Raw genomic sequence first — 19,265 nt, 5'->3', positions numbered from 1 at the left:
CCCGACACAGGGGTCCAACGCTGTCGCATCTCCCACCCGTCACTCCACCCTCTTCTCTTCGACTCCATCCTCAACCGCCGACATCCTTAGCATCATCTTCTTCATCATCATCATCATCGTCGTCATCGTCGTCTGCTGCATCTCAAGCAACGCGTCCCCCCCACGTCCATCGTCGCCCACCACCTCTTCCCCCCCCCGCCCCCCCGCTAGCCTCCACCATGATCGCGGTCGCCACCACCACCACCATCTTCCAGGGCCTCTCCACTGCCGGATGATGATGGCCTCCCATAAGCCACCACCATCAGGCAGAGTCTATCCATTGCTCGGCAAAGGCCTCCCATAGCCTCCACCAACATCGTCGGCCAGGGTCTATCCACTGCTAGATGAAGGCCTCCTCCTCCCCTCCCTGTCGCCTCCGCCGCCACGTCCACCGCCTCTCACACCTTGTAGTAGACGTTGGAGGGGCTGCGGTCGGGGCCCTGCACGATGTAGATGGGGTGGCCGTAGTCGCCGCTCACCTTCTCGTAGTGGGGGGCACCTGGGCCCCCCGCGACGAGCCCTCCGGCGCCCCCCCCGGCCGCGGCCGCCAGCACCGCCGACGCGGGCCTCAGCGCGACGAGGACGTCGCTCGCCTCCGTGCCCGACGCCCCCGCGGCCGACGCCAGGGACAAACTCCTCCTTGCCGCCCCTTCGCCCCCCACGACCCCGGCGAGCCGTTCGGCGCCGAGCAGCGAGGTGGACGACGACACGCCGCTACCGCCACCGCCGCTACCGCTGCCACCGCCGCCGCTACCGCAGCGAGCCGCCGCTCCCCCTCCCGTGGTGGCGCACGGCCCCCGGGACGACGACGACGACGACGACGACGAGGTGGAGGAGGTGGCGGTGCCGGAGGAGGAGGGGGGGAGAGGGGGCGGCGCCAGGGGGCCGGGCGAGGGCAGCGGCAGCGGCGCTGGCGGGTGGCCGCCGCCGCCGCCGCCGCCGCCGGCCGACAGAGACACGGCCCGCCGGGCATTGGCGAGCGTGGTGAGCGAGTAGGGCCCAGGGTGGCGCAGCGGGGCCTGGTGGTGCAGCAGGTGGTGCATGGCGCCACCGCCGCCGCCACCGCCGCCACCGCCGTGGTGGTGATGGTGGTGGTGATGGTGGCCGCTCTTACGGCCGCTCACCAAGCCCCGGTAGAGAGGTGCCAGCTGCTGCTGCTGCTGCTGCTGCTGCTGGTGGTGGTGGTTGTAGTGGTTGTGGTGGTTGTTGTGGTTGTAGTTGTGGTGGTTGTGGTGGCCGTGCTGCTGCTGCTGCTGCTGCTGGTGGTTGCTGTTGTTGTGGTTGTTGTTGCCGTGGTGGTGGTTGTGGTGGTGGTGGTTGCTGCGTCGCCTCTGGCGCAGCAGGAAGAGGAGGAGGAAGAGGGCGAGGAGGAGGAAGATGAGGCAGCCGCTGGCCACGCCCACAATGAGCGCCACGTCAGAGCCGAGCAACGTCTCTCCCCCCGGCCCCGGCCCCGGCCCCTCCCCCACGCCGCTGCGGGGGTCCGACACCCCTGGTGGTGGAGAGGGGGGGGTAGGTGATGGTGGTGGTGGTGGTGGAGGGGAGAAGGTGTTAATTGCAGAATTAAATCGTTGTTGTACAATGAGCAGTCTCCCCAGCCCCCTCACCAAGTTGCCGCCGTTGCTAGGGGTGCGCGGGTCGCTCCGTTGCTAGGGGCGTGCGAGCGTCTCCCCCGTCGCTAGGGGCGTGCGAGCGTCTCCCCTGTCCCTAGGGGCGTGCGAGCGTCTCCTCCGTTGCTAGGGGGGCTAGCGTCTCCTCCATTGCTAGGGGCGTGCGAGCGTCTCTCCAGTCGCTAGCGGCGTGCGAGCGTCTCTCCTGTTGCTAGGGGCGTGCGAGCGTCCCTCCTGTTGCTAGGGGCGTGCGAGCGTCTCTCCTGTTGCTAGGGGCGTGCGAGCGTCTCCCCCGTTTCTAGGGGTGTGCGAGCGTCCCCCGTTGCTAGGGGTGTGCGAGCGTCCCCCGTTGCTAGGGGCGTGCTAGGGGCGTGCGAGCGTCTCCCCCGTCGCTAGGGGCATGCGAGCATCTCCTCCGTTGCTAGGGGCGTGCGAGCGTCTCTCCAGTCGCTAGGGGCGTGCGAGCGTCCCTCCTGTTGCTAGGGGCGTGCGAGCGTCTCCTCCGTTGCTAGGGGCGTGCGAGCGTCTCTCCAGTCGCTAGGGGCGTGCGAGCGTCTCTCCTGTTGCTAGGGGCGTGCGAGCGTCCCTCCTGTTGCTAGGGGCGTGCGAGCGTCTCTCCTGATGCTAGGGGCGTGCGAGCGTCTCCCCCGTTGCTAGGGGTGTGCGAGCGTCCCCCGTTGCTAGGGGCGTGCGAGCGTCTCCCCCGTCGCTAGGGGCGTGCGAGCGTCTCCTCCGTTGCTAGGGGCGTGCGAGCGTCTCTCCAGTCGCTAAGGGCGTGCGAGCGTCCCCCGTTGCTAGGCGCGTGCGAGCATCTCCCCCGTCGCTAGGGATGTGCTTGCGTCTCCCGTCGCTAGGGGCGTACGAGCGTCTCCCCCATCGCTAGGGGCGTGCTAGCGTCTCCCCCGTCGCTAGGGGCGTGCGTCTCCCGTTGCTAGGGGCGTGCGAGTGTCTCCCCTGTTGCTAGGGGCGTGCGAGCGTCTCTCCTGTTGCTAGGGGCGTGCGAGTGTCTCTCCTGTTGCTAGGCGCGTGCGAGCGTCTCCCCCATCGCTAGGGGCGTGCGAGCGTCTCCCCCGTTGCTAGGGGCGTGCGAGCGTCTCCCCCGTTGCTAGGGGTGTGCGAGCATCTCCCGTCGCTAGGGGCGTGCGAGCGTCTCCCCCGTTGCTAGGGGCGTGTGAGCGTCTCTCCCGTTGCTAGGGGCGTGCGAGCATCTCCCCCGTTGCGAGGGGCGTGCGAGCGTCTCCCCCGTTGCTAGGGGCGTGCGAGCGTCTCTCCCGTTGCTAGGCGCGTGCGAGCGTCTCCCCCGTCGCTAGGGGCGTGCGAGCGTCTCTCCCGTTGCTAGGCGCGTGCGAGCATTTCCCCCGTCGCTAGGGGCATGCGAGCGTCTCCCCCGTTGCTAGGGGCGTGCGAGCATCTCTCCCGTTGCTAGGCGCGTGCGAGCATCTCCCCCGTCGCTAGGGGCGTGCGAACGTCTCTCCCGTTGCTAAGCGCGTGCGAGCGTCTCCCCCGTTGCTAGGCGCGTGCGAGCGTCTCCCCCGTCGCTAGGGGCGTGCGAGCGTCTCCCCCGTTGCCAGGGGGGCTAGCGTCTCCCCCGTTGCTAGGGGCGTGCGAGCGTCTCCCCCGTTGCTAGGCGCGTGCGAGCGTCTCCCCCGTCGCTAGGGGCGTGCGAGCGTCTCCCCCGTTGCCAGGGGGGCTAGCGTCTCCCCCGTTGCTAGGGGCGTGCGAGCGTCTCCCCCGTTGCTAGGCGCGTGCGAGCGTCTCTCCCGTCGCTAGGGGCGTGCGAGCGTCTACCCCGTTGCCAGGGGGGCTAGCGTCTCCCCCGTCGCTAGGGGCGTGCGAGCGTCTCCCCTGTCGCTAGGGGCGTGCAAGCGTCTACCCCGTCGCTAGGCGCGTGCGAGCGTCTCCCCCGTCGCTAGGGGCGTGCGAGCGTCTCTCCCGTCGCTAGGGGTGTCCGAGCGTCTCCCGTCGCTAGGGGCGTGCGAGCGTCTCTCCCATCGCTAGGGGCGTGCGAGCGTCTCTCCCGTCGCTAGGGGTGTCCGAGCGTCTCCCGTCGCTAGGGGCGTGCGAGCGTCTCCCGTCGCTAGGGGCGTGCGAGCGTCTCTCCCGTCGCTAGGGGTGTCCGAGCGTCTCCCGTCGCTAGGGGCGTGCAAGCGTCTCCCCCGTTGCTAGGGGCGTGCGAGCGTCTCCCCCCGTTGCTAGGGGCGTGCGAGCGTCTCCCCCCGTTGCTAGGGGCGTGCGAGCGTCTCCCCCCGTTGCTAGGGGCGTGCTAGTGTCTCCTCCGTTGCTAGGGGCGTGTTACCTGGGCGGTTGGTAGGGGGCGGTGCCCCCCCACCGCCTCCGTGGGGTGGGGGCGGCACCACGATCACCACGGGCTCACGTGACGAGCCGGAGCCGGGGGTGGGTCGCCGGGTCACAGACGTCACGTGGGCGGGGGCTCGGGGGTCTGGGGGAGGGGGGGGGGGGGATCAGAGGGGGCGTGGCAGGGGGGCGTGGCAGGGGGCGGGGTCACCGTTAGCATGACGATGATGTGGCACGCAGAGCGGGTGGGGGTTGCCCAGCAACCACGCCCGGCCGCCTTTGTCTCCCCACCCCCCCCCCCCCGGGGGCGATGTTTATAACTGCACACACCGCCACCAGTTACTCATTTGAGGCCGAGTCGACCTAGGGGAGGAGGCCCAGGAACGGTTTGGATGCTCGTCACCGGTGTTGGCCGTGAGCGTGAATCGAAACTCGGGTCATTGACGGGTTCGGAGTGCAGCACTCACCGCTGCACTACCACTACCCACTACCACCACCACCACCATCATCATCACCACTACCATCATCACCATCACCACCATCACTATCATCACCATTACTACTACCACCATCACCACCACCACCATCATCATCACCATCACCACCACCATCAACAACATCACCATCACTACCATTCTCTACCGCTACCACCATCACCACCACCACCATCATCATCACCATCACCACCATCATCACTACCATTCTCTACCACCACCACCTTCATCATCATCACCACCACCGCCACCATTCTCTACCGCTACCATCATCACCACCGCCAATACCACTACCATCATCACCACCGCCAATACCACTACCATCATCACCACCGCCGATACCACTACCATCATCACCACCACCGATACCACTACCATCATCACCACCACCGATACCACTACCATCATCACCACCGCCGATACCACTACCATCATCACCACCGCCGATACCACTACCATCATCACCATCACCAATACCACTACCATCATCACCACCGCCAATACCACTACCATCATCACCACCGCCAATACCACTACCATCATCACCACCGCCAATACCACTACCATCATCACCACCACCGATACCACTACCATCATCACCACCACCGATACCACTACCATCATCACCACCGCCGATACCACTACCATCATCACCACCGCCGATACCACTACCATCATCACCACCACCGATACCACTACCATCATCACCACCACCAATACCACTACCATCATCACCACCGCCGATACCACTACCATCATCACCACCACCGATACCACTACCATCATCACCACCGCCGATACCACTACCATCATCACCACCGCCGATACCACTACCATCATCACCACCGCCGATACCACTACCATCATCACCACCACCGATACCACTACCATCATCACCACCACCGATACCACTACCATCATCACTACCACCGATACCACTGCCATCATCACCACCACCGATACCACTACCATCATCACCACCACCGATACCACTACCATCATCACCGCCGATACCACTACCATCATCATCACCACCACCGATACCACTACCATCATCACCACCACCGATACCACTACCATCATCACCACCACCACCGATACAACCATCACGACCACTACCACCACGCTACCAAAATCACCACCGTTACCACCATCACCAACATCACCACTGCCACTACGCCCAATCACTACCATCATCACCACCACCGCCATCACCATCACCACCGCCACTATCCCCATTCACCACCGCTACCGCCATCACCACCGGTACCGCCATCACTACTGCTCCCATCACCACTACCGCTACCGCCATCACCACTGCTACCATCATCACCACCACCACTACCCCCATCACCACTGCTACCATCATCACCACCGCGACCATCATCACCACCGCCATCACCACCGTCGCTATCCCCATCACCACTGCTACCATCACCACCACCGCTACCGCCATCACCACCGCTACCATCACCACCACCGCCACCGCCATCACCACCACCGCTACTAACCCTGACCCCTGCTGACCCCTGCTGATGGTGACCCCTGACCTCCCCGACACTCACCTTGACCGACCCTGAGTAGGATCCTCATGGCGTGAGATCGGCAAACTCCTCCCCGCTGATTCTCTAGGCCTTCCAGCGTTCCGTTGGAGGTGGCTGTGGGGTAACCCATCAACATCACCATCAACATCACCATCAACACCATCAACATCAACACCATCAACATCACCACCATCAACATCACCATCAACACCATCAACATCACCACCATCAACATCACCACCATCAACATCACCATCAACATCACCACCATCAACATCACCACCATCAACATCACCACCATCAACATCACCACCATCAACATCATCACCACCATCAACATCATCACCACCATCAACATCACCACCATCAACATCACCATCATCACCATCAACATCACCATCAACATCAGCATCAACATCACCATCAACATCACCATCAACATCAACATCACCATCACCACCCACCCACCATCACCATCAACATCACCATCATCATCACCACCCACCATCAACATCACCATCAACATCACCACCCACCATCGACATCGACATCAACATCAACATCACCATCACCACCCACCCACCATCAACATCACCACCCACCCACATCACCATCAACATCACCATCAACATCACCACCCACCATCGACATCGCCATCACACAACGTCGTCATCGCACACACACACTCAACATCACCATCACACACACATCACACACCACCATCATCACCATCACACACATCACACACACATTACCATCACACTCACAGGTGATGTAGTAGTAGTAGTGGTGGTAGTCTCACACACACAGGTGATGTAGTAGTAGTAGTAGTGTTATCACACTCACAGGTGATGTAGTAGTAGTAGTGGTGGTCTCACACTCACAGGTGATGTAGTAGTAGTAGTGGTCTCACACACAGGTGATGTAGTAGTAGTAGTGGTGGTCTCACACTCACAGGTGATGTAGTAGTAGTAGTGGTGGTCTCACACTCACAGGTGATGTAGTAGTAGTAGTGGTAGTCTCACACTCACAGGTGATGTAGTAGTAGTGGTGGTCTCACACTCACAGGTGATGTAGTAGTAGTAGTGGTCTCACACACACAGGTGATGTAGTAGTAGTAGTGGTGGTCTCACACTCACAGGTGATGTAGTAGTAGTAGTAGTGGTCTCACACTCACAGGTGATGTAGTAGTAGTAGTGGTCTCACACTCACAGGTGATGTAGTAGTAGTACTGGTCTCACACTCACAGGTGATGTAGTAGTAGTAGTAGTGGTCTCACACTCACAGGTGATGTAGTAGTAGTAGTAGTGGTCTCACACTCACAGGTGATGTAGTAGTAGTGGTGGTCTCACACTCACAGGTGATGTAGTAGTAGTGGTGTTCTCACACTCACAGGTGATGTAGTAGTAGTAGTGGTAGTGGTCTCACACACACAGGTGATGTAGTAGTAGTAGTAGTGGTCTCACACTCACAGGTGATGTAGTAGTAGTAGTGGTCTCACACTCACAGGTGATGTAGTAGTAGTAGTGGTCTCACACACACAGGTGATGTAGTAGTAGTAGTGGTAGTCTCACACTCACAGGTGATGTAGTAGTAGTGGTGGTCTCACACTCACAGGTGATGTAGTAGTAGTAGTGGTCTCACACTCACAGGTGATGTAGTAGTAGTAGTAGTGGTCTCACACACACAGGTGATGTAGTAGTAGTGTTCTCACACTCACAGGTGATGTAGTAGTGGTCTCACACACACAGGTGATGTAGTAGTAGTGGTAGTAGTGGTGTTCTCACACTCACAGGTGATGTAGTAGTAGTAGTGGTGTTCTCACACTCACAGGTGATGTAGTAGTAGTAGTGGTCTCACACTCACAGGTGATGTAGTAGTAGTAGTGGCGGTCTCACACTCACAGGTGATGTAGTAGTAGTAGTGGTCTCACACTCACAGGTGATGTAGTAGTAGTAGTGGTCTCACACTCACAGGTGATGTAGTAGTAGTAGTGGCGGTCTCACACTCACAGGTGATGTAGTAGTAGTAGTGGTCTCACACTCACAGGTGATGTAGTAGTAGTAGTGGTGGTCTCACACACACAGGTTATGTAGTAGTAGTGGTCTCACACACACAGGTGATGTAGTAGTAGTAGTGGTCTCACACTCACAGGTGATGTAGTAGTAGTAGTAGTGGTCTCACACTCACAGGTGATGTAGTAGTAGTAGTGGTCTCACACTCACAGTTGATGTAGTAGTAGTAGTAGTAGTGGTCTCACACTCACAGGTGATGTAGTAGTAGTAGTAGTGGTCTCACACTCACAGGTGATGTAGTAGTAGTAGTAGTGGTCTCACACTCACAGGTGATGTAATAGTAGTAGTAGTGGTCTCACACACACAGGCGATGTAGTAGTAGTAGTGGTGGTGGTCTTACACACACAGGTGATGTAGTAGTGGTAGTGGTGGTCTCACACTCACAGGTGATGTAGTAGTAGTAGTAGTGGTCTCACACACACAGGTGATGTAGTAGTAGTAGTAGTGGTGGTCTCACACACACAGGTGATGTAGTAGTAGTAGTGGTGGTCTCACACTCACAGGTGATGTAGTAGTAGTAGTGGTCTCACACACACAGGTGATGTAGTAGTAGTAGTGGTCTCACACTCACAGGTGATGTAGTAGAAGTAGTAGTGGTCTCACACACACAAGTGATGTAGTAGTAGAAGTGGTCTCACACACACAGGTGATGTAGTAGTAGTAGTAGTGGTCTCACACACACAAGTGATGTAGTAGTAGTAGTAGTGGTCTCACACACACAGGTGATGTAGTAGTAGTAGTAGTGGTTGGCTCACACTCACAGGTTATGTAGTAGCAGTAGTGGTCTCACACTCACAGGTGATGTAGTAGTAGTAGTGGTTGGCTCACACTCACAGGTTATGTAGTAGCAGTAGTGGTCTCACACTCACAGGTGATGTAGTAGTAGTAGTAGTGGTCTCACACTCACAGGTGATGTAGTAGTAGTGGTGGTCTCACACGTGATGTAGTAGTAGTAGTGGTCTCACACTCACAGGTGATGTAGTAGTAGTGGTAGTAGTGGTGGTCTCACACTCACAGGTGATGTAGTAGTAGTAGTGGTCTCACACTCACAGGTGATGTAGTAGTAGTAGTAGTGGTCTCACACTCACAGGTGATGTAGTAGTAGTAGTAGTGGTCTCACACTCACAGGTGATGTAGTAGTAGTAGTACTGGTCTCACACTCACAGGTGATGTAGTAGTAGTGGTCTCACACTCACAGGTGATGTAGTAGTAGTAGTGGTAGTAGTAGTGGTCTCACACTCACAGGTGATGTAGTAGTAGTGGTAGTAGTAGTGGTCTCACACTCACAGGTGATGTAGTAGTAGTAGTGGTCTCACACACACAGATGATGTAGTAGTAGTGGTCTCACACTCACAGGTGATGTAGTAGTAGTAGTGGTCTCACACTCACAGGTGATGTAGTAGTAGTGGTAGTGGTCTCACACTCACAGGTGATGTAGTAGTAGTAGTAGTGGTCTCACACTCACAGGTGATGTAGTAGTAGTAGTGGTGGTCTCACACTCACAGGTGATGTAGTAGTAGTGGTGGTAGTGGTCTCACACTCACAGGTGATGTAGTAGTAGTAGTGGTAGTAGTAGTGTTCTCACACTCACAGGTGATGTAGTAGTAGTAGTGTTCTCACACTCACAGGTGATGTAGTAGTAGTGGTGGTAGTGGTCTCACAAACACAGGTGATGTAGTAGTAGTAGTGGTAGTAGTGGTGGTGTTCTCACACTCACAGGTGATGTAGTAGTAGTGGTGGTAGTAGAGGTGTTCTCACACTCACAGGTGATGTAGTAGTGGTAGGAGTAGTAGTGGTCTCACACTCACAGGTGATGTAGTAGTAGTAGTGGTAGTAGTAGTGGTGGTGTTCTCACACTCACAGGTGATGTAGTAGTCACGATGACGACGGAACTCAAGGCCCAAAAAGTTTGGCGACACTTCCTGGAACTTGAGCGTGTAGCGAAGGTCGGCGTCTGGACGCTCGCAGGTCAGCAGGACGCGAGGCCGCTGCACTGTGTCGCACCTGCACAAAGACAAAGGTCCCCCGTGTAGCCTCTACCGAGACCACTTCCATCATCGTACACACACCGTCACCATCGTCGCCAACACACACACACACACGCAACATCACTGGCTCCCTGTCCGTACCCCTCTGGTATTGATTTTAAGATTTCCATTTAAAGCTTCCGTGACTGCAAGGATTCATCTTCTTTGGTTCTTTCGGTGAAGTCACCACGTCGGATGAGAATAATTTAACAGCGTTCGTTGAAGCTCTGTGGATGTGTAGGCCTTTACTTTAACATCTATTCCTGTGACCAGTCACAAGCTAATCCCTTAGCTATTTCAATGCTAAATTACTAGTTGCTTTCTGTGGATGTGTAGGTTTTGACTTTAACATAGCCATTCCTGTGACCAGTCACAAGCTAATCCCTCAGCTATTTGCACAAGCTAATCCCTTAGCTATTTCAATGCTAAATTACTAGTTGCTTTCTGTGGATGTGTAGGTTTTGACTTTAACATAGCCATTTCTGTGACCAGTCACAAGCTAATCCCTCAGCTATTTGCACAAGCTAATCCCTTAGCTATTTCAATGCTAAATTACTAGTTGCCTCTGTGGATGTGTAGGTTTTGACTTTAACATAGCCATTTCTGTGACCAGTCACAAGCTAATCCCTTAGCTATTTCAATGCTAAATTACTAGTTGCCTCTGTGGATGTGTAGGTTTTGACTTTAACATAGCCATTTCTGTGACCAGTCACAAGCTAATCCCTCAGCTATTTGATATGTAAACCCCTTTGTCAAGGTGCCTCACTTCTCCCAACCAGCTTAAAAGTCGCTACGAATCTTAACAGCGTTCATTGAAGCTCTGTGGATGTGTAGGCCTTTACTTTAACATAGCCATTCCTGTGACCAGTCACAAGCTAATCCCTCAGCTATTTTAATGCTAAATTACTGGTTGCCTCTGTGGATGTGTAGGTTTTGACTTTAACATAGCCATTCCTGTGACCAGTCACAAGCTAATCCCTCAGCTATTTGATATGTAAACCCCCTTTGTCAAGGTGCCTCACTTCTCCCAACCAGCTCAAAAGTCGCTACGAATCTTAACATCGTTCACTGAAGCTCTGTCGTCCCGACAGGTCTGTTCCTTTCACCTGAAGACGGCCGCTTGCATTGTGGCCGAAACGTCGTGAGAATTTTATTGTGTTATTTTAGTATTTTATTCTCACTCTACGTGACTTTACCGAAAGAACCAAAGAAGATTTTAAGATTCTCTTGCCGATATTCAATGTCTAAAATGGACTCTCTCCCCCCCCCCACCCTCCCCTACATTAATGAGCTCTGTCACTTGTTTGTTTACAGTTGATATTAGAGGACGTCGAGTTTATATTAAACGCGTGACGTCCATTCTAAATGTGGAGGGGGGGGGGGAACCGGAGGACTCGGAGAAAAATGCACGCGAGCACGCGGAGAGAGACACATGCCATCTCCAAATCTACAGCAGAAGCAGCAGCAGGCATCGTCAGGGTCGGGATGGAACCCACGACCTCCTGTACACCAGGCGAGGTAGTCAACATCTCATAGCCACCGTGATGATGATGAGAGAGAGACGCAGACTCCAAATATACAGCAGCAGTTAGGGTCGGGATTGAACCCACGACCTCCTGTACACCAGGCGAGGTAGTCAACATCTCATAGCCACCGTGATGATGATGAGAGAGAGACGCAGACTCCAAATATACAGCAGCAGTTAGGGTTGGGATGGAACCCACGACCTCCTGTACACCAGGCGAGGTAGTCAACATCTCATAGCCACCGTGATGATGATGATGATGAGAGAGACGCAGACTCCAAATATACAGCAGCAGTTAGGGTCGGGATGGAACCCACGACCTCCTGTACACCAGGCGAGGTAGTCAACATCTCATAGCCACCGTGATGATGATGATGAGAGAGAGAGATGCAGACTCCAAATATACAGCAGCAGTTAGGGTCGGGATGGAACCCACGACCTCCTGTACACCAGGCGAGGTAGTCAACATCTCATAGCCACCGTGATGATGATGATGAGAGAGAGAGACGCAGACTCCAAATATACAGCAGCAGTTAGGGTCGGGATTGAACCCACGACCTCCTGTACACCTGGCGAGGTAGTCAACATCTCATAGCCACCGTGATGATGATGATGAGAGAGACGCAGACTCCAAATATACAGCAGCAGTTAGGGTCGGATGGAACCCACGACCTCCTGGAGACCAGGCGAGGTAGTCAACATCTCCTAGCCACCGTGATGAGGATGATGATGAGAGAGAGACGCAGACTCCAAATATACAGCAGCAGTTAGGGTCGGGATGGAACCCACGACCTCCTGTAGACCAGGCGAGGTAGTCAACATCTCCTAGCCACCGTGATGAGGATGATGATGAGAGAGAGACGCAGACTCCAAATATACAGCAGCAGTTAGGGTCGGGATGGAACCCACGACCTCCTGTACACCAGGCGAGGTAGTCAACATCTCATAGCCACCGTGATGATGATGAGAGAGAGAGACGCAGACTCCAAATATACAGCAGCAGTTAGGGTCGGGATTGAACCCACGACCTCCTGTAGACCAGGCGAGGTAGTCAACATCTCATAGCCACCGTGATGATGATGAGAGAGAGACGCAGACTCCAAATATACAGCAGCAGTTAGGGTCGGGATGGAACCCACGACCTCCTGGAGACCAGGCGAGGTAGTCAACATCTCCTAGCCACCGTGATGAGGATGATGATGAGAGAGAGACGCAGACTCCAAATATACAGCAGCAGTTAGGGTCGGGATGGAACCCACGACCTCCTGTAGACCAGGCGAGGTAGTCAACATCTCCTAGCCACCGTGATGAGGATGATGATGAGAGAGAGACGCAGACTCCAAATATACAGCAGCAGTTAGGGTCGGGATGGAACCCACGACCTCCTGTACACCAGGCGAGGTAGTCAACATCTCATAGCCACCGTGATGATGATGAGAGAGAGACGCAGACTCCAAATATACAGCAGCAGTTAGGGTCGGGATTGAACCCACGACCTCCTGTACACCAGGCGAGGTAGTCAACATCTCATAGCCACCGTGATGATGATGAGAGAGAGAGACGCAGACTCCAAATATACAGCAGCAGTTAGGGTCGGGATTGAACCCACGACCTCCTGTACACCAGGCGAGGTAGTCAACATCTCATAGCCACAGTGGTGTTCACGAGAGGCACCAGCGCTCAGCCAGGCCCCAACGCTCAGCCAGGCCCCAACGCTCAGCCAGGCCCCAACGCTCAGCCAGGCCCCAACGCTCAGCCAGGCCCCAACGCTCAGCCAGGCCCCAACGCTCAGCCAGGCCCCAACGCTCAGCCAGGCCCCAACGCTCAGCCAGTCCCCAGCACTCAGCCAGGCCCGGTGAGTCCCAGACGAGTCACCCCCCGGCCCCCCCCCCGCCCGCCGGCCCTCCAGCGAAGGAAGCGACGTTTCCGACAATTATGGGGCCGGTATCGGCGGCAGGAAATCGCCGAGAGCCGAGTCCGCTTTTCCGCCAATTAAAGCCAATTTCCGTCAACACGGCGGAGAGAGACAGAGAGAGAGAGAGGCGGGGGGAGTGGGAGACAGAGAGATGGGAGAGACTTAAGAGTTGGAGGAAGAGTTTGGAGAGAGGGGGAGCGAGCGAGAGAGTTTGCTCCACAGCACCCTGGGGACGAGAGCGAGCGAGCAGTTGGGAAGGCGTTGATGCAGTCGGCACTCTCAGCGCTGGGCATCGTTGTCTCAGGCCAAGCAGAGTCATGGTTCAGGCTCAGCCTGTAGCACTCAGGCACGGTTCAGGCACGGTTCAGGCTCAGCCTGTAGCACTCAGGCACGGTTCAGGCTCAGCCTGTAACACTCAGGCACGGTTCAGGCTCAGCCTGTAACACTCAGGCACGGTTCAGGCTCAGCCTGTAACACTCAGGCATGGTTCAGGCTCAGCCTGTAGCACTCAGGCATGGTTCAGGCTCAGCCTGTAACACTCAGGCACGGTTCAGGTTCAGCCTGTAAACACTCAGGCACGGTTCAGGTTCAGCCTGTAAACACTCAGGCATGGTTCAGGCTCAGCCTGTAACACTCAGGCATGGTTCAGGCTCAGCCTGTAACACTCAGGCACGGTTCAGGCTCAGCCTGTAACACTCAGGCATGGTTCAGGCTCAGCCTGTAACACTCAGACATGGTTCAGGCTCAGCCTGTAACACTCAGGCATGGTTCAGGCTCAGCCTGTAACACTCAGGCATGGTTCAGGCACGGTTCAGGCTCAGCCTGTAACACTCAGGCATGGTTCAGGCTCAGCCTGTAACACTCAGGCATGGTTCAGGCTCAGCCTGCAACACTCAGGCATGGTTCAGGCTCAGCCTGTAGCACTCAGGCACGGTTCAGGCTCAGCCTGTAACACTCAGGCATGGTTCAGGCTCAGCCTGTAAACACTCAGGCATGGTTCAGGCTCAGCCTGTAAACACTCAGGCATGGTTCAGGCTCAGCCTGTAACACTCAGGCACGGTTCAGGCTCAGCCTGTAACACTCAGGCATGGTTCAGGCTCAGCCTGTAACACTCAGGCACGGTTCAGGCTCAGCCTGTAACACTCAGGCATTGTTCAGGCTCAGCCTGCAACACTCAGGCATGGTTCAGGCTCAGCCTGTAACACTCAGGCATGGTTCAGGCTCAGCCTGTAAACACTCAGGCACGGTTCAGGCTCAGCCTGTAACACTCAGGCATGGTTCAGGCTCAGCCTGTAACACTCAGGCATGGTTCAGGTTCAGCCTGTAACACTCAGACATGGTTCAGGCTCAGCCTGTAACACTCAGGCAGGGTTCAGGCACAGCCTGTAACACTCAGGCACGGTTCAGGCTCAGCCTGTAACACTCAGGCATGGTTCAGGCTCAGCCTGTAACACTCAGGCATGGTTCAGGCTCAGCCTGTAACACTCAGGCATGGTTCAGGCTCAGCCTGTAACACTCAGGCATGGTTCAGGCTCAGCCTGTAACACTCAGGCATGGTTCAGGCTCAGCCTGTAACACTCAGACATGGTTCAGGCTCAGCCTGTAGCACTCAGACACGGTTCAGGCTCAGCCTGTAACACTCAGGCATGGTTCAGGCTCAGCCTGTAACACTCAGACATGGTTCAGGCTCAGCCTGTAACACTCAGACATGGTTCAGGCTCAGCCTGTAACACTCAGGCATGGTTCAGGCTCAGCCTGTAAACACTCAGGCATGGTTCAGGCTCAGCCTGCAACACTCAGGCATGGTTCAGGCTCAGCCTGTAGCACTCAGGCACGGTTCAGGCTCAGCCTGTAACACTCAGGCATGGTTCAGGCTCAGCCTGTAACACTCAGGCACGGTTCAGGTTCAGCCTGTAAACACTCAGGCACGGTTCAGGCTCAGCCTGTAACACTCAGACATGGTTCAGGCTCAGCCTGTAACACTCAGGCACGGTTCAGGCTCAGCCTGTAACACTCAGGCATGGTTCAGGCTCAGCCTGCAACACTCAGGCATGGTTCAGGCTCAGCCTGTATCACTCAGGCACGGTTCAGGTTCAGCCTGTAACACTCAGGCATGGTTCAGGCTCAGCCTGTAACACTCAGGCATGGTTCAGGCTCAGCCTGTAACACTCAGGTATGGTTCAGGCTCAGCCTGTAACACTCAGGCACGGCTCAGGCTGAGTGTGACTGGGACCAAACCAAGGGCCCGTGGCTCATGGGAGCCAGCGCCAGTCCCGAGCCAGGCCCAGCCGCGGTCAAGCATTGCGGGCCTTGGGTCCGATGTGAGCGTGCCAGCGGGTACTGTGGTGCGGGTGGCCAGCGAGTGGGCGAGCGGGTGAGCAAGTGGGTGAACGAGCGGGTGGGCGAGCTAACAGGTGAGTGGGCGAGCAAGTGAGCGAGCTAACAGGTGAACGAGCAAGTGGGTGAACGAGCGGGTGGGTGGGCGAGCTAACAGGTGAACGAGCAAGTGGGTGAACGAGCAAGTGGGCGAGTGGGCGAGCAATCAGGTGAGTGGGCGAGCAAGTGAGCGCGCTAACAGGTGAACGAGCAAGTGGGTGAACGAGCGGGTGGGCGAGCTAACAGGTGAACGAGCGGGTGGGTGGGCGAGCTAACAGGTGAACGAGCAAGTGGGTGAACGAGCGGGTGGGCGAGTGGGCGAGCAGGCAGGTAGGTTCAATGATTGGACGAGTTGAGCGAGCGAGTAGGGCGAGGATCTCACCTGTCCGCCTGCTCCCTGCTCACCACGTAGAGGCGGTGGTACTCGTAGGGGGCCGCCCCCTGGGCCCCCGCCGGGCGGAACTCGTGGGGGCAAATGATGTCGAGCTTATCCCCGATCTGGGGGTACAGCACCAGGCCCTGGCCCCCTTGGAACCTGGACACGTGAGGAGAGAGAGAGAGAGGGGGGGAGGGGGATGATGGCGATATCACGAAAACTCTGCCCGTCGAACAAAGACCACGGTTACTGCATTGTCGCCGTGCGGCCGTCTGGAACGCTCTTGCTTCCGGTTAGAGGAAGCGACTGGGAGCTATGGCACTGGTAAATCATCGTCTAGATCGGCAAACTCATTTCTTGAGGACTGCTTCTTGTTGTTGTTGTTGTGTTTAGTTTGTTGTTGTTGTGTTTAGTTTGTTGTTGTTGTTGTTGTGTTTAGTTTGTTGTTGTTGTGTTTAGTTTGTTGTTGTTGTGTTTAGTTTGTTGTTGTTGTTGTGTTTAGTTTGTTGTTGTTGTTGTGTTTAGTTTGTTGTTGTTGTGTTTAGTTTGTTGTTGTTGTGTTTAGTTTGTTGTTGTTGTTGTTGTGTTTAGTTTGTTGTTGTTGTTGTTGTGTTTAGTTTGTTGTTGTTGTTGTGTTTAGTTTGTTGTTGTTGTTGTGTTTAGTTTGTTGTTGTTGTTGTGTTTAGTTTGTTGTTGTTGTTGTGTTTAGTTTGTTGTTGTTGTTGTTGTGTTTAGTTTGTTGTTGTTGTTGTGTTTAGTTTGTTGTTGTTGTTGTGTTTAGTTTGTTGTTGTTGTGTTTAGTTTGTTGTTGTTGTGTTTAGTTTGTTGTTGTTGTGTTTAGTTTGTTGTTGTTGTGTTTAGTTTGTTGTTGTTGTGATTAGTTTGTTGTTGTGTTTAGTTTGTTGTTGTTGTGATTAGTTTGTTGTTGTGTTTAGTTTGTTGTTGTTGTTGTGTTTAGTTTGTTGTTGTTGTTGTGTTTAGTGTGTTGTTGTTGTTGTTGTGTTTAGTGTGTTGTTGTTGTGTTTAGTTTGTTGTTGTTGTTGTGTTTAGTTTGTTGTTGTTGTTGTGTTTAGTTTGTTGTTGTTGTGTTTAGTTTGTTGTTGTTGTTGTGTTTAGTTTGTTGTTGTTGTTGTTGTGTTTAGTTTGTTGTTGTGTTTAGTTTGTTGTTGTTGTGATTAGTTTGTTGTTGTGTTTAGTTTGTTGTTGTTGTGATTAGTTTGTTGTTGTGTTTAGTTTGTTGTTGTTGTTGTGTTTAGTGTGTTGTTGTTGTTGTGTTTAGTTTGTTGTTGTTGTTGTTGTGTTTAGTTTGTTGTTGTTGTTGTGTTTAGTTTGTTGTTGTTGTTGTGTTTAGTTTGTTGTTGTTGTTGTGTTTAGTTTGTTGTTGTTGTTGTGTTTAGTTTGTTGTTGTTGTTGTGTTTAGTTTGTTGTTGTTGTTGTGTTTAGTTTGTTGTTGTTGTTGTGTTTAGTTTGTTGTTGTTGTTGTGTTTAGTTTGTTGTTGTTGTTGTGTTTAGTTTGTTGTTGTTGTTGTTGTGTTTAGTTTGTTGTTGTTGTGTTTAGTTTGTTGTTGTTGTGTTTAGTTTGTTGTTGTTGTGATTAGTTTGTTGTTGTGTTTAGTTTGTTGTTGTTGTGATTAGTTTGTTGTTGTGTTTAGTTTGTTGTTGTTGTTGTGTTTAGTTTGTTGTTGTTGTTGTGTTTAGTGTGTTGTTGTTGTTGTGTTTAGTGTGTTGTTGTTGTGTTTAGTTTGTTGTTGTTGTTGTGTTTAGTTTGTTGTTGTTGTTGTGTTTAGTTTGTTGTTGTTGTGTTTAGTTTGTTGTTGTTGTTGTGTTTAGTTTGTTGTTGTTGTTGTTGTGTTTAGTTTGTTGTTGTTGTTGTGTTTAGTTAGTTGTCCTTCCCCCCCCACCCAACCACCCCCACGTACGGTGTGAATAAAGTTCACACACACAGCACGGGTGGCTACGTACGGTATGAAAGAAGTTCTACACACACAGCACTGTTGGCTACGTACGGTGTGAAAGAAGTTCTGCACACAGCACCTCAGCCCCAATCACTCCAACACCAGTTCCTGCCGTTCGCCACCAAAGTGGCGGTGACGTCACCACGACGCCTGTGCCAGGCTAGGTGCACTTTGAGGCCGTCACGCAAAGTGTCGAAGGCTCCCTGCCTGCAGGAGGGACAGACCCAGCAGGTGCCGTGGGTTGACTGCTGTGCCAGGCTAGGTGCACGAGGAGGAGGTCACGGGACAGACCCAGCAGGTGACGTGGGTTGACTGCTGTGCCAGGCTAGGTGCAGGTGACGTGGGCTGACTGCTGTGCCACAATCACCACTCACCTCACCCCCAGCACTGTCACCTTCACTCACCCACCACCACCACCCCCCTCCACCCTTCCCTCACTGCTCACCCACATCCCTGGCCCTCACCAATAACCTCACAGCACCTCACCCCACACACCCACCCCTCCCCTCACCGCTCACCCCTCCCCTCACCCCTCCCCTCACCCCTCCCCTCACCCCCACCCCTCCCCTCACCCCTCCCCTCACCCCTCCCCTCACCCCTCCCCTCACCCCTCCCCTCACCCCTCCCCTCACCCCTCCCCTCACCCCTCACTCCCCACGCCCTCACCCCCCATCCATTACCCCAGGCCGTGAGAAATATAAACACGAGACTCTGGCAAAGAGCGTCTGGGGAACACGGGGGGGGTGGGTAGGGGGGGAGACACACACACACACACACGGTGTGACACACACACACACGGTGTGACACACACACACACACACGGTGTGACACACACACACACGGTGTGAGACACACACACACGGTGAGACACACACACACACACGGTGTGAGAGACACACACACACGGTGTGAGAGACACACACACACACGGTGTGAGACACACACACACGGTGAGAGACACACACACACACACGGTGAGACACACACACACACACGGTGTGAGACACACACACACGGTGTGAGACACACACACA

At 54.7% G+C, this 19,265-nt stretch overlaps 1 protein-coding gene across 1 annotated transcript in view; it reads right to left on the bottom strand.

The window, feature by feature from the left end:
• Nucleotides 1-207: 207 nt before the first annotated feature.
• Nucleotides 208-19,265, bottom strand: part of LOC142908104 (uncharacterized) — a 63,134-nt gene continuing 44,076 nt past the window's right edge. The window contains exons 2-6 of the mRNA XM_076058330.1: nt 16,283-16,435; nt 9,919-10,061; nt 6,004-6,096; nt 3,946-4,089; nt 208-1,531 (exon numbers count right to left, since the gene is read on the bottom strand). Coding sequence (XP_075914445.1) covers nt 438-1,531; nt 3,946-4,089; nt 6,004-6,096; nt 9,919-10,061; nt 16,283-16,435 — 1,627 coding nt within the window. The 3' untranslated portion in view covers nt 208-437. The remainder of the gene's footprint in view (nt 1,532-3,945; nt 4,090-6,003; nt 6,097-9,918; nt 10,062-16,282; nt 16,436-19,265) is intronic.

This window comes from Petromyzon marinus (assembly GCF_048934315.1).
Source record: "Petromyzon marinus isolate PM22_M1 ecotype Great Lakes invasive population chromosome 70 unlocalized genomic scaffold, UKy_Petmar_22M1.pri1.0 chr70_unloc.2, whole genome shotgun sequence".
Lineage (NCBI taxonomy): Eukaryota > Metazoa > Chordata > Hyperoartia > Petromyzontiformes > Petromyzontidae > Petromyzon > Petromyzon marinus.
Note: the sequence above shows the minus strand (reverse complement) of the source record. Positions and strands in the feature narration are given on the sequence as shown.